The sequence below is a fragment of the Oncorhynchus masou genome, chromosome 10 (assembly GCF_036934945.1).
Source record: "Oncorhynchus masou masou isolate Uvic2021 chromosome 10, UVic_Omas_1.1, whole genome shotgun sequence".
Lineage (NCBI taxonomy): Eukaryota > Metazoa > Chordata > Actinopteri > Salmoniformes > Salmonidae > Oncorhynchus > Oncorhynchus masou.
The window spans coordinates 39,391,430-39,407,335 of record NC_088221.1 but is presented as its reverse complement, the minus strand read 5'-3'; the positions used below and the strand labels follow the sequence as shown (position 1 = coordinate 39,407,335).

Sequence of the window (15,906 nt, the reverse complement as noted above, 5' to 3'; positions counted from 1 at the left end):
TTTAAATTGAGATTTTCTATAGGAATCAAATTTATAAAGCCCTTTGTACATCAGCTGATATCTCAAAGTGCTGTACAGAAACTCAGCCTAAAACCCCAAACAGCAAGCAATGCAGGTGTGGAAGCACGGTGGCTAGGAAAAACTCCCTAAAAAGGCCAAAACCTAGGAAGAAACCTATAGAGGATCCAGGCTATGTGGGGTGGTCAGTCCTCTTCTGGCTGTGCCGGGTGGAGATTATAACAGAACATGGCCAAGATGTTCAAATGTTCATAAATGACCAGCATGGTCCAATAATAATAAGGCAAAACAGTTGAAACTGGAGCAGCAGCCCGGCCAGGTGGACTGGGGACCGCAAGGAGTCATCATGTCAGGTAGTCCTGAGGCATGGGCCAACGGCTCAGGTCCTCAGAGAGAGAAAGAAAGAGAATAAGAGAGAGCACACTTAAATTCACACAGAACACCGAATAGAACATGCTTTTTAGTTCAGAACTATGCTTTTTCTGTGTCCACGAAACAGGCCCTAAATGTCTGGGATACCCTCAGGGTTCACGCCAGAGGAACAACGCTTACTCGTATCTAAACAGAAGAGATTTCCTAAAATACGCCACTTCGATACAGCTACGACCGGAATTGACTTTTTCGTAGCCGGTTAGGAGAATTAGGTTATGGTTAGGAAAAGAGTTAGGCTTGTGAAAATGCTCTCATAACGTGCTATGAAAAGTCTCATATCTGCATCGAAGTGGCGTGTTTTTAGGGAGATCACGTCAACAGAAGTCCCACAGATCTAAAGGTCTGATGTCATTCAATAAGGTGCTGTCTTTCCTTCATATACAGGTCAGTGTTACATGGTCAGCAGCATACCACACTGGAAACATTGCTCTGTTTAAGGTGCTGTCTTTCCTTCATATACAGGTCAGTGTTACATAGTCAGCAGCATACCACACTGGAAACATTGCTCTGTTTAAGGTGCTGTCTTTCCTTCATATACAGGTCAGTGTTACATGGTCAGCAGCATACCACACTGGAAACATTGCTCTGTTTAAGGTGCTGTCTTTCCTTCATATACAGGTCAGTGTTACATGGTCAGCAGCATACCACACTGGAAACATTGCTCTGTTTAAGGTGCTGTCTTTCATATGGGACATTCAACAGGTGTCCTGACTCTGTGGTCACTAAAGATCCCATGGCACTTATTGTATGAGTAGGGGCGTTAACCCTGGTGTCCTGGCTAAATTCCCAATTGGGCCCTCATACCGTCAATGCCACCTAATCATCCCCAGCTTCCAATTGGCTCGTTCATCCCTCCTCTCCCCTGTAACTAGGTTTTTGCTGTAAATGAGAACGTGTTCTCAGTCAACTTACCTGGTAAAATAAGGCTTTAAAAAAAGGCTACTCATCACAGGTTGGTGGCACCTTAATTGTGGAGGATGGGCTTGTGGTCATGGCTGGTGTGGAATTGTATCAAAAATGGCAAACATGGTTTCCATGGTTTCCATGTGTTTGATGCCATTCCATTACTCCCTTCTGGAGCCTCCACTGCTACTCATAGTTAGGGTTAATGCCAGCGGAGCGAGCTAGTCTTGTCCCCGTGCCGTGCCCTCATACCACTAAAAGCCTGGCAAACATGGCTATAGTCAACCAATTGTAATCACTGAGGACGAGCTCCAACACTTCATGAAGACCATTTCGTAGAGTGCGGTCCTTGAACTGGGAGACCAGCGCCCAGACAGACACCCGGGTAGTTTTCCATCCAGCCCTGACAAGAGGAACTCAGAGCGCTCTCTCTCTCTCACTCACTCACTCACTCACACACACACACACAACACAGTCCTCAAGAAAGTCAGAATATATCAGAGAGTTGAGCGAGCATGGTGTGGTCTGTCTGCCTGCGAACTGGGTCAAAGGCAGCACATGCATGGGCCTCTACTGCTCCTGCGGCAAATAGTGTATATGTGTGAGTGGTGGGGGAGGGTTTCCATTGTAGGGAGGTAGTAGGGGGGATGAGAAAGAAGCCCTGGAGCGAGTGTAGTCATACTGTGTTGTTGGCAGCTGGAATCTGGTCTCTTTCTAAGTGGGAAGACTGGGCTGAGCCACTGAGCTGCAGCGTAACTGGCCTTGCAGTCAACCATATGGCTGTGACCTCTGCTTGCCCTTATCAACAGAGACAGGGAGGCAGGCAGACACTAATTCATACAGACAGTAGAATGCAGACAGAAACGGGAATTTAGGGAGAAAAATACACAGAGTACAAAACATTACGGACAGCTTCCTAATACTGATTTGCACCCCCCCCCCCCACGTTTACCCTCAGAACAGCCTCAATTTGTTGGGGCATGGACTCTACAAGGTGTCTAAAGCGTTCCACAGTAACGCTGGCCCATGTTGACTCTGATGCTTCCCACAGTTGTGTCAAGTTGACTGGATGTCCTTTAGGTGGTGTATCATTCTTGATACATGAGGGAAACTGTTGAGTGTGAAAAACCCAGCAGCGTTGCAGTTCTTGACACAAACTGGTGCACCTGGCACCTACTACCCTGTTCAAAGACACTTATGTATTTTGTCTTGCCCATTCACCCTCTCAATGGCACACATACACAATCCATGTGTCAATTGTCTCAAGGCTTAAAAATCCTTATTTATCCTGTCTCCTCCCCTTCATCTAAACTGATTGAAGTTGATTTAACAAGTGACATCAATTAGGGATCATAGCTTTCACCTGTATTCACCTGGTCAGTCTGTCAGGGAAAGAACAGATGTTGTTAATGTTTTGTTCTTAACTTAGTTTATATCGTATGCACATTATTTATGTGTTACCTTTATCTATAAATGTTACCTTTATCGATAAATGTTACCTTTATAAATGTTAACTTTATCTATAAATGTTACCGCAAATGTTTTCTGAAGTATCAGTAATGTGAATGTGAATCTGGCTCTCTTTTCTAGAATGAGATTTGACGTGGCACCATAAATGAGGATGATAGAAGGAAAATTTTGCATCTTTTCCTCAATGAAAAAGCCAGCCATTCTGGCTCCCATTGCAGAGAGTAGGGTGGGGTGGGAAACTTGTGGGCACTGGGCATGGGTGAGCAACAACATTTAGTTACAACTAGAGTCACAACATTTAGGTAAACTCTATGAAATGAGGAATTATGTAAGAAGGAAGAACTTTAATATTTTCCTCAAAAAAGCAAAAGCCAAAAGCCAACCATTCTGGCTACCATGATAGGTGGTGGGGACCCTGTGGGCACTAGTCAGGGATGACTAACGTTTAGTCACAACTTGGCGCTTGTGGGGGCTTTGCCGGGTCAGTTGTCCCCTGAAGGGTAGTGGTTGTTTGGTGTGGGTGGCTATATAGTGGTTTAGACGGGTTGTATAATTTTGTCATCAGGAAATCAGAGATGCAACAACAGTGAGACATGCTCCATATAGTTCTGTGCCAAAGTTCCACTCTCCAGTAACCATATGAAGGATTAGCTCTAACCACCCAGACCTAGTAAGGCAATGACTGGTTCTGATACACATTTCCTGTTTGCTCTCCAAAACACAATGAACTCAGGAATGCATCTCCCTGAACCTGTTGACTGTAGGAAAGGTGGTGTGTTGAGAAAGAGGAATAGAGAGGCAACAGTAAACATATCTGTTCATACTGCACACAGAAATGAATGCATAAGAACATAGGGGCATTTCAGATTGATAACAAGAAACTAACCTGTTTGTTACAAATAAATATATCTACAATTCTAGGTAATTCACCTGTAGTGTATCTGTAGGCCACTGAACATTTACCAAAGCAATTTACAAACCCGTCTCTGACTTTACTTCAAATTGTTTCTCCCCCCCCATATTCTAGCCACAGGAGGGCAGCAGAGGGAGCACTCTACCGAGCGTTGGCGCTGACAATCGGCGATGACTCTCCTCAAATTCTGCATCTGAGTGTAGGAGAGCGAGAGGCTTGAACTTCCTGTGCAATCTCAGTTCACCCGTTATACATATACAGGACGATTTTTGGAGCTGCAAAGTGAGAGGGGAGTGTTTGGTCATTTAAAGAGAAATTCCCCCGTACATAAACTGTAAATGCGGATTGTTTACATCAGTCGGTCGAGTCGGAGAAGCCATTCCTTCTTTCCCTCCTCCCTTCGCACACTGTGGCGGTGGCGCGACTCCCCCTCACCGCAGATAGTGTCAGTGGAGCTGGCCATGGGGCCCTGATACAGCCCGGGCCCTGACTGAGGTTCTGCGTTGCATCAGAAAAGGAACAATTATTGATGCACGATTCACTTCCCTGACTACTGCATCAACCAAGAGTGACTACTACTACAAGAGGAAAGATAGAAGATTTTGAACTGCAATATTATTTCAAGATAATTGCATGATCTGATATTCGAGGGAGTGTGTTGATGTGCTGACCAAATTGATCGAGATTATTATGGCTGTTCTAAAACTCGTCGAACAGGTAGCTATGCCAATTTGACAAATAATTCATATTTCCTTAACATTATATGTAGATGTAGATAGTCTATAAGCTTTTCTCATTATGCATTGCGATAGTGACTACTTTGTTGATACAAAGATATGCCCAAGTAGGTCCCGGGAAAGTGGAATGTTTTTGTAAACGTTACATAATTGAGAAATTATTTTTCATGCGTCGCTGGCAAGTGAGAGGAAATCGTTTTTCTGGTGCCCAGAGGAACAGCTGCGGTCCGCTACGCGAGCGAGGAGGTGTGTCGGGCATCTCGTGCTGTGAATGAAATTGGGCGGTGTGTGTTATCTCATGTTGTAGATGCATTTGCAGTATTTCCATAGTTCTTTGTTCTCCTTACCGTTTTAAAAGTAGGACAACGAATTCGGGGTGACTTTCTGATGGATATTCTGTAAACTCTACCCCAGTTGAGTCACCGCCACGCGCCACTGGAATTCAGCTGTGAATTCCTTTATCGTCCCCATGAATTATAGTGTTGCCGTCGGCACCTGTTATGATCTGTCAAGTTGTTACTGGTGCATCCCTCGGTTTTGTCAAAAGAATGTGTTCTGCATTTTGGGCTTGCCTAGTCAAGTTCCCCATTTCACTCTTCCTAGATTGTTGTCAGCGAGAAGAGTATAGGATGTTGAGCGCAGTGACTTGTGTCACAAACTTCACCATCAGAGCATGATAGTATGTTACTATCTTTTTGTTGCTGTTACCGCAGACATATCTGAGATGTTTTTCTTCACTGTATAGGGGGCTGTTTTTGTTGTAGAGGTGCTGAGTAACAGGGTCAAGCGGACAATAATAACAACAGCTACAGTACAGGGGGCATCTGAGTCATCACTCAGTCACCAGTCTTGTTGGGTTTGGAGTTTTTCCTGAACGCATGACCTGACCAGTCCCTAAACCCGACCCTGGCAACAGTGACTATTGTCTGGTTTCAACTATGGACTCGTTTGGCAACTTTGAAAATAAATTGTTCAGGGGTGGTTCCTCTTTAGAAAGACAACTCTCCCAACGAATCACGCGGCAGACATGCCAGAACGTCGCAATTCAAAACCAATGTTTGCAGGCAAAATCTTTGCAGTGGTTTTAGTGAAGGTAGTTGATGCAAGCTCGCCACTTGTGAAATGCATTCATTAAAAATAACCTCCACGATCTCCATCTAGCTAGCTACTATTTTGTATTTTTTTTTTAAACGGATGCCAAAATAATCCACCAGACAGTTGGCACAGTTGCCTATAGGGTCGGGCTTTCGAGACTATAACCTGACAAGAAACATGGGCTATACCAAGGGGCCAAGGTGAGGAAAAACTCTGGGTCACATAGAGATAAAGAGGCTCAGCATTATCTGTGAGACCAAATGCTAATGGTGCTGCTATTTGAACTTCCTCTGTCCCTTATCCAAGGCCTTTATCTATAGATCAGCCCAGTCTGAACTGTGTAGAGCAGCAGCTGCAGGAAGTGATCCAAGGGCCTATCTCGCCTGTACATCTAATTTCAGCCTATGTCAGGCACGCACCACTGTATGTGCTCTCAAACCAGCATCAGTTATGGTCAGTGGGTTGTTTGAGTTAGTACAGGTTGTAACGGATGTGTATGTTTGCAGAGAGATTATACAAGTGTATGGCTCTGTGTGTCTACTGGCCAGTGAGTGACTGGCTGGGCCACTCAAGGACATTCAGAGACTTGTCCCGAAGCCACTCATGCATTGTCTTGGCTGTGTGCTTAGGGTCGTTGTCCTGTTGCTGTTGGAAGGCGAACCTTCGCCCCAGTCTGAGGTCCTGAGTGTTCTGGAGCAGGTTTTCATCAAGGATCTCTCTGTACTTTGCTCTGTTCATCTTTGCCTCGATCCTGACCAATCTCCCAGTCACTGACGCCGACAAATATCCCCACAGCATGATGGTGCCACCACCATGCTTCACCGTAAGGATGGTGCCACCACCATGCTTCACCGTAAGGATGGTGCCAGGTTTCCTCCAGACGTGACACTTGGCATTCAGGCCAAAGAGTTCATTCTTGATTTCATCAGACCAGAGAATCTTGTTTCTCATGGTCTGAGAGTCTTTAGGTGTCTTTTGGTAAACTCCAAACAGGCTGTCAAGTGCCTTTTACTGAGGAATAGCTTCAGTCTGGCCACTCTACCATAATGGCCTTATTGGTGGAGTGCTGCAGAGATGGTTGTCCTTCTGGAAGGTTCTCGTATCTCCACAGAGGAACTCTGGAGCTCTGTCAGAGTGACTATCGAGTTCTTAGTCACTTCCCTGACCAAGGCCCTTCGCCCCCGATTACTCAGTTTGGCCGGGCGGACAGCTCTAAGAAGAGTCTTGGTGGTTCCAAACTTCTTCTATTTAAGAATGATGGAGGCCACTGTGTTCTTGGGGACCTTCAATGCTGCATACATTTTTTGGTACCCTTCCCCAGATCTGTGCCTAGACACAATCATGTCTTAGAGTTCTACAGACAATTCCTTCAACCTCATGACTTGGTTTTTGCTCTGACATGCACTGTCAACTATGGGACCTTATATAGACTGGTGTGTGCCTTTTCAAATCATGTCCAATCAATTGGATTTACCACAGGTAGACTCCAATCAAATTGTAGAAACATCTCAAAGATGATCAATGGAAACAGGATGCACCTGAGCACCTGAGTGTCTCATAGCAAAGGGTCTGAATAGTTATATGTAAATAAGGTATTTCAGATTTGTATTTTTAATACATTTGTAAAAACGTAGAAAAACCTGTTTTGGCTTTGTCGTTATGGGGTATTGTGTGTAGATTGCTGGGGATAAAAAAAAAAGTAGAATAAGGCTGTAACTTAAAAAAAATTGGAAAAATTCAAGTGGTCTGAATACTTTCCTAAGACACTATACAAGAGCAATTAGGATTTAGTGCCTTGCTCAAGGGCACATCGATAGCTTGTTCACCTAGTCGACTCAGGGATTCGAACCAGCATCCTTTCGCTTATTGGCCTAACCCCTAGGCTACCTGCTGCCCTAATCCCTCCTCTGTGTTCCAGAGAAAGGGAGAGACAGGAAGTTATTAGGTCTTGACATCCCCCTCCCCTTTTCTTCATTTTTCTTCTTACTGGATCCCCATGGGATTGTTCGTCTGGAAGTATGTGCGTGTGTGTGTGTTGGTGTGTGGGTTTGTTCAGAAGGGGGGTTGAAGGGTGCTCGTGATGTGTTGTCTTTTTAGTTTTTTTTTTATTACATTTTTGTATTTTGAAGGCTGCTGACCTTACATACACTTAGGTTGTGTAGGGGACTCGACCATACACATGTGAGTAGTCTGACAAATTGATTGATACAGTTGAAGTCGGACTTTTACATACCCTTAGGTTGGAGTCATTAAAACTAATTTTTCAACCACTCCACAAATTTCTTGAGAACAAACTATAGTTTTGGCAAGTCGGTTAGGACATCTACTTTGTGCATGACACAAGTCATTTTTCCAACAATTGTTTACAGACAGATTACTTCACTTATAATTGTTACGGTTTTCTTCTAACTCCTCCTCTGACGAATAGGTGTAGCAAGGATCGGACCAAAATGCGGCGTGTAGATTACGATTCATGTGTAATGACCAAACACACTAAACACAAACACTACAAAACAATAAACGTAACGAAAACCGAAACAGCCTATACTTGTGTAAACTAACACAGAACAAGGACAAAAGGACACTAAGGACAATCACCCACGAAACACTCAAAGAATATGGCTGCCTAAATATGGTTCCCAATCAGAGACAACGATAAACACCTGCCTCTGATTGAGAACCACTTCAGACAGCCATAGACTTAACTAGAACACCCCATTAAGCTACAATCCCAATACAAACACACCACATACAAAAACCCATGCCACACCCTGGCCTGACCAAATAAATGAAGACAAACACAAAATACTTCGACCTGGGCGTGACAATAATTCACTGAATCACAATTCCAGTGGGTCAGAAGTTTATATACACTAAGTTGCCTGCCTTTAAACAGCTTGGAAAATGATGTCATGTCTTTAGATGCTTCTGATAGGCTAATTGACATAATTTGAGTCAATTGGAGGTGTACCTGTGGATGTATTTCAAGGCCTACCTTCAAACTCAGTGCCTTTGCTTGATATTTTCTCATGGGAAAATCAAAATAAATTAGACAAGACCTCAGAAAAAAATGTAGACCTCCACAAGTCTGGTTCATCCTTGGGAGCAATTTCCAGACGCCTCGAAGGTACCACATTCATCTGTACAAACAATAGTTCGCAATTATAAACAACATGGGACCACGCAAAAATAGAACTGTTTGGCCATAATGACCATCATTATGTTTGGAGGTAAAAGGGGGAGGCTAGCAAGCTGAAGAACACCATCCCAACAGTGAAGCACGGTGGTGGAGCCATCATGTTCTGGGGGTGCTTTGCTGCTTTGCTGGTGCACTTCACAAAATAGATGGCATCGTGAGTAGGGAATATTATGCAGATATATTGAAGCAACATCTCAAGACATCAGTCAGGAAGTTAAAGCTTGGTCGCAAATGGGTCTTCCAAATGGACAATGACCTCAAGCATACTTCCAAAGTTGTGGCAAAATGGCTTAAGGACAACAAAGTCAAGGTATTGGAGTGGCCATCACAACGCCCTGAACTCAAACCCATAGAAAATTTGTAGGCAGAACTGAAAAAGCGTGTGTGAGCAAGGAGGCCGACAAACCTGACTCAGTTACACCTGCTCTGTCAGGAGGAATGGGCCAAAATTCACCCAAATTATTGTGGGAAGCTTGTGGAAGGCTACCCAAAACGTTTGAGCCAATTTAAACAATTTAAAGGCAATGCTACCAAATCTAATTGAGTGTATGTAAACTTCTGACCCACTGGGAATGTAATGAAGTTAATAAAAGCTGATATATATCATTCTCTCTTCTATTTTTCTAACATTTCACATTCTTAAAATAAAGCGGTGATCCTAACTGACCTAAGACAGGGGAATTTTTACTAGGATTAAATGTCAGGAATTGTGAAAAACTGAGTTGAAATATATTTGCATAAGGTGTATGTAAACTTCTGACTTATATGTTAACTGTACTTATTTCCTCTCTCACCACCAACAGTAAGGGAACGAGAAAAACACACTCATGGTTTTATTTCTGCATTGAATTCATAGTGGGACGTCATCGGCATCAGCAGCTTCTCATTTTGGAGCTGTGCTGTGTGGGCGGAGACTCAGATCTGCTCTGTACCCTCTGGCACCAATAGCAATGCAGCTATTATATTCAGCATCTTTATGGAAGGAAAATCACAGCCAAAAAAATGTGCGTGTGTGTGTGACATGATTGCATGTGTGTTGTTTGCAGTTCAAAGAATGAAAACAGAGTTTTTATCAGATCCAGGAAGTTTGTGTAGGATGAGGGCAAAACAGAGAGACATCCGTTTGTTTTGTCAAATGCCGGCGACCCCTCTTGGTTCCATTGGGACCCTTTTAGACAGGACTAGTTTATTTAAGATGCTGACCCTAATGGTGTTCTAAATGTAGACAAGGAAGCTGCCACTCTCCTATTGGACAAGGGGTCGTTTTGACAACATTCATTGGCCCTTGGAGTCAGGGCGAGGGAGGAGCATGAGGGCAATGTGCTGTGCCTGTGCTGTGGCAACAATGGGCTCAGTGTTAGACATTTTTGTTTTGCCTGGAGGGGTGGTATGGTGTGGTGAGGGGTGGTGAGGTGAGGGTTGGTGTGGTGAGGGGTGGGGTGGTGAGGTGAGGTGAGGGTTGGTGTGGTGTGGTGAGGGTGTTGTGGTGAGGGGTGGGGTGAGGGTTGGTGTGGTGACGGGTGGTGAGGTGTGGGGTGGTGAGGGCTGTTGTGGTGTAGTGTGGTGAGGGGTGGTGTGGTGAATTTTACGTAATTATGACATAACATGGAAGGTTGTACAATGTAACAGCGATATTTAGACTTATGGATGCCACCCGTTAGATAAAATACGGAATGGTTCCGTATTTCACTGAAATAATAAACGTTTTGTTTTCGAAATGATAGTTTCCGGATTCGACCATATTAATGGCCTAAGGCTCGTATTTCTGTGTGTTATTATGTTATAATTAAGTTTATGATTTGATATTTGATAGAGCAGTCTGACTGAGCGGTGGTAGGCAGCAGCAGGCTCTTAAGCATTCATTCAACAGCACTTCCGTGCGTTTTGCCAGCAGCACTTCGCTGTGCTTCAAGCATTGCACTGTTTATGACTTCAAGCCTATCAACTCCCGAGATTAGGCTGGTGTAACCGATGTGAAATGGCTAGCTAGTTAGCGGGGTGCGCGCTAATAGCGTTTCAAACGTCACTCACTCTAAGACTTGGAGTTGAGAGAAATAGTCCTAAAAATACTATATTAACTACAACCTAAAACCTCTTACCTTGGAATATTGAAGTCTCATGTTAAAAGGAACCACAAGCTTTCATATGTTCTCATGTTCTGAGCAAGGAACTTAAACGTTAGCTTTTTTACATGGCACATATTGCACTTTTACTTTCTTCTCCAACACTTTATTTTTGCATTATTTAAACCAAATTGAACATGTTTCATTATTTATTTGAGGCTAAATATATTTTTATTGATGTTTTATATTAAGTTAAAATAAGTGTTTGTTCAGTATTGTTGTAATTGTCATTATTACGAATAAATAAAAAAATAGTCTGATTAATCGGTATCGGCTTTTTTTGGGCCTCCAATAATCGCTATCGGCGTTGAAAAATCATAATCGGTCGACCTCTAGTGGTGAGGGGTGTTGTGGTGGTATGGTTTGGTGAGGGGTGGTGTGGTGTGGTTAGGTGAGGGGTTGTGTAGTGTGGTGTGGTGAGGGGTGGTGTGGTATGGTTTGGTGAGGGTTGGTGTGGTGTGGTGAGGGTGGTGTGGTATGGTTTGGTGAGGGTTGGTGTGGTGTGGGGTAGTATGGTATGGTTTGGTGAGGGTTGGTGTGGTGTGGTGAGGGGTGGTGTGGTATGGTATGGTTTGGTGAGGGGTGGTGTGGTGTGGTATGGTTTGGTGAGGGGTGGTGGGTATGGTTTGGTGAGGGGTGGTGTGGTGTGGTGTGGTATGGTTTGGTGAGGGGTGGTGGGTATGGTTTGGTGAGGGGTGGTGGTGTGGTGAGGGGTGGTATGGTGTGGTGAGGGGTGGTATGGTTTGGTGAGGGGTGGTGTGGTGGTGTGGTATGGTTTTGTGAGGGGTGGTGGGTATGGTTTGGTGAGGGGTGGTGTGGTGTGGTGTCGTATGGTTTGGTGAGAGGTGGTGTGGTGTGGTTTGGTGAGAGGTGGTGATTTACTGCCACATGCAGGGATGGAATGTTTGCCCACAGGCATAATTCATTTGCTGATCCCTACTGATGACCTGGATGGAATTATTTGATCCTTCCTTAACCCATAATAAGTCCCACAGAGTTGACTACTTCAAAATGGTGAAAGTCCTCAATGGCACAGCCCATGCTAAAACGGTTTGATTAGTCATATGTACAGGATACACATGGTATACACCATCCAATGAAATGCTTTCTTACATGTTCCTTCTGGACAATGCAACAACAATAAGAAATAATAAAATATAAGAATATTAACATAAAGTAAATGGCTTAGTAGAATAGAATAAACATTTTAGCATCAGTATAATACAGGAAGGGACTGAAAATCCGAGCAGGTGGTCAGTCCAGTTCAAGTGGCTCTTAGATAGAAACTGTCTCTGATCCTGTTAGTATCAGACCTCATGCTCCGATACTGTCTGCCGACGGTAAGGGAGAGGATAGCTCGTGGCAAACGGCGGGAAAACATTCTGGATCAATCTATGTGGAGGAGAGCCCTGTTCCCATGAATCACTACTCCTTCAGCAGAGTCACCACTGTGGTTAAACTGTAGTTAAGCTAGAGTTAAGCTGTAGTTAAGCTGTAGTTAGGTTGTAGTTAAGCTGTAGTTAAGCTGTAGTTAAGCTATAGTTAAGCTATAGTTAAGCTATAGTTAAGCTGTAGTTAGGTTGTAGTTAAGCTGTAGTTAGGCTGTAGTTAAGATGTAGTTAAGCTGTAGTTAGACTAGTTAAGTTGTAGTTAAGATGTAGTTAGACTAGTTAAGATGTAGCTAAGCTGTAGTTAGACTGTAGTTAAGCTGTAGATAGGCTGTAGTTAAGCTGTAGTTAAGCTGTAGTTAGACTAGTTAAGTTGTAGTTAAGATGTAGTTAGACAGGTTAAGATGTAGCTAAGCTGTAGTTAGACTGTAGTTAAGCTGTAGTTAAGCTGTAGTTAGACTAGTTAGGCTGTAGTTAAGCTGTAGTTAGGCTGTAGTTAGGCTGTAGTTAGACTGTAGTTAAGCTGTAGTTAGACTGGAATTAATCTGTAGTTGGACTGTAGTTGGGCTGTAGTTGGGCTGTAGTTAGGCTGTAGTTAAGCTGTAGTTATGTTGTAGTTAAGCTATAGCTAAGCTATAATTAAGCTGTAGTTAAGCTGTAGTTAGGCTGTAGTTAAGCTATAGTTAAGATATAGTTAAACTGTAGTTAAGTTGTAGTTAGACTGTAGTTAGGCTGTAGTTAGGCTGTAGTTAAGCTGTAGTTAGGCTGTTGTTAAGCTGTAGTTAGACTGTAATTAATCTGTAGTTGGACTGTAGTTGGGCTGTAGTTAGGCTGTTGTTAAGCTGTAGCTAGGCTGTAGTTAATCTGTAGTTAAGCTGTAGTTAGACAAGTTAAGTTGTAGTTAGGCTGTAGTTAGCTGTAGTTAATATGTAGTTATACTAGCTAAACTGTAGTTAAGCTGTAGTTAGACTGTAGTTAGGCTTTAGTTAGGCTGTAGTTAAGCTGCAGTTAAGCTGTAGTTAAGCTGTAGTTAAGCTGTAGTTAGGCTGTAGTTAGACTGTAGTTAGGCTGTAGTTAGGCTGTAGTTAGACTGTAGTTAGGCTGTAGTTAGGCTGTAGTTAGGCTGTTGTTAAGCTGTAGTTAGGCTGTAGTTAGACTGTAATTAATCTGTAGTTGGACTGTAGTTGGGCTGTAGTTAGGCTGTTGTTAAGCTGTAGCTAGGCTGTAGTTAATCTGTAGTTAAGCTGTAGTTAGACAAGTTAGGCTGTAGTTAGCTGTAGTTAATATGTAGTTATACTAGTTAAACTGTAGTTAAGCTGTAGTTAGGCTGTAGTTAGGCTGTAGTTAGGCTGTAGTTAAGCTGCAGTTAAGCTGCAGTTAAGCTGTAGTTAAGCTGTAGTTAGGCTGTAGTTAGACTGTAGTTAGGCTGTAGTTAGGCTGTAGTTAGGCTGTAGTTAGGCTGTAGTTAGGCTGTAGTTAGACTGTAGTTAGGCTGTAGTTAGACTGTAGTTAGGCTGTAGGGCCTGCACACCTCTGACTCTCCACCCGCTGTTTCATAAAGACCTACACATTTTGTGTGCAGGTTTTTGCAGATTATAGGATTAGTCAGAGTCTGTGTGTGGCCCACAAGCAGAACTGAAAATGTTGTCTGAGCTAGGTTTCCTCTCTGCGTGTAAACTCTGAGAAGGTGACAGAATGTAACAGGAAGTGAGGCGGTAAGGTGGAGAGGGGACAGGAAGTTCAGATGCAGCAACATGTTCTGGCCTGACTCTGTGGTGCATAGGGCTGAGTCAGTCAGGGCTTTGACTCGATTGCCTTCTTCGCTGTCATTGAATTTTATGTTGTATGTAACTGACAGGTTGTCGAAACAATTGTCCTGTCAGTCATCATCACATGGTGACAGTAAGGGGCCACTGCTTGGCAGCACCCAGAAACAGCATCCATATAGGACCAGTCTGTGGTTTTGACATTGTTGGGATACAGCTTTTGTCAGATTTGACTTTTCGTGGCAGGTTAGGAGAATTTATGCAGCAGATAAGGAGAATTAGCGTAAGGGTTAGCTAGAAATGCCAATTTAAAAAAAATACTTTTGACAATAATTTGACAAAAGCTGTATCTCTTCTAGCCATGACCCCCGTCTGTTTTGCTTTCAGAACCATGTCTCACCTGCTAGGTAGGTCCTTTTAAAATACTTTTACAAGGCACCTTTCTTTCCTCCCTTCTGTGAGGTGATTGCTATCACCAATCAAAAACTGGAAGGGTGGAAGGATCCATTTTAGAAGTATTGGAACAGCGACATGACCAGACTCATTATAGTCGGCCTGTCTACCCTCATGTCATATCCAGTCAGTCCAGTGTGTTTCTCAGAAAGCTGACTGACCCTGCTGATCTAAGGCCTAGTACTGATTGACAAAGATAATTTGTGCCTGCGTGCCAGCGATGTCCTGGACCTTTATTTAGGTCTGAGAGAGAGACTGGAGAGAGCACTGTAACTTCACTCACTACACTAGACTAAGATGAATGTTTACATGCTGCTGTGCTATTCCCTTGTAGAGTTGGAGGACTTTATTTCCTTCTGTGTAAATAACCTCATACAGTTGTCTTATTACATCCACAACAGTCTTAACTACAGCACTAGGCCTTTACCACATGTAGGCCTACAGTGAGTTTCACTCACAGTCCCTCACTTCTCCAGCTTTTTTAACCAGAGTGAAGGGTCAAACAGCTGCTCATGCTGGCAATGCTCTAATTCCATGTGAAGGACCTCTCCCCTATTTCCTCCTTTATCCTTGTTCACACACACAGCTGATAAATCTGATACCTTGAGATTTATTTCAGGGGGACTGTTCAGACACGTATTGAAGATAGGCTTGATCAGTATTTAGTAGAGGTCGACCGATTATGATTTTTTTCAACGCCGATACCGATTATTGGAGGACAAAAAACCCGATACTGATTAATAGGCCGATTTTTTAAATATATTTTTTTGTAATAATGACAATTACAACAACACTGTATGAATACTTATTTTAAATTAATATAATACATCAATAAAATACATTTTTCCTCAAATAAATAATGAAACATGTTCAATTTGGTTTAAATAATGCAAAAATAAAGTGTTGGAGAAGAAATTAAAAGTGCAATATGTGCCATGTAAGAAAGCTAACGTTTAAGATCCTTGCTCAGAACATGAGAACATATGAAAGCTGGTGGTTCCTTTTAACATGAGTCTTCAATAATCCAAGGTAAGAAGTTTTAGGTTGTAGTTATTATAGGAATTATAGGACTATTTATTTCTATACCATTTGTATTTCATATACCTTTGACTATTGGATGTTCTTATAGGCACTTTAGTATTGGCAGTGCAACAGTATAGCTTCTGTCCCTCTCCTCGCTCCTACCTGGGCTCGAACCAGGAATACATCGACAACAGCCACCCTCGAAGCAGCGTTACCCATGCAGAGCAAGGGGAACAACAACTCCAAGTCTTAGAGTGAGTGACGTTTGAAACGCTATTAGCGCGCACCCCGCTAACTAGCTAGCCATTTCACATCGGTTACACCAGCCTAATCTCGGGAGTTGATAGGCTTCAATTCATAAACAGCAGAGCTGCTGGCAAAACGCA

At 43.1% G+C, this 15,906-nt stretch overlaps 1 protein-coding gene across 1 annotated transcript in view; it reads left to right on the top strand.

Moving 5' to 3' along the window:
* The first annotated feature begins 3,923 nt into the window (after positions 1-3,923).
* The window catches only part of LOC135547611 (serine/threonine-protein phosphatase 6 regulatory ankyrin repeat subunit B-like), a 57,419-nt gene continuing 45,436 nt past the window's right edge, over positions 3,924-15,906 (top strand). The window contains exon 1 of the mRNA XM_064976763.1: positions 3,924-4,453. Coding sequence (XP_064832835.1) covers positions 4,427-4,453 — 27 coding nt within the window. The 5' untranslated portion in view covers positions 3,924-4,426. The remainder of the gene's footprint in view (positions 4,454-15,906) is intronic.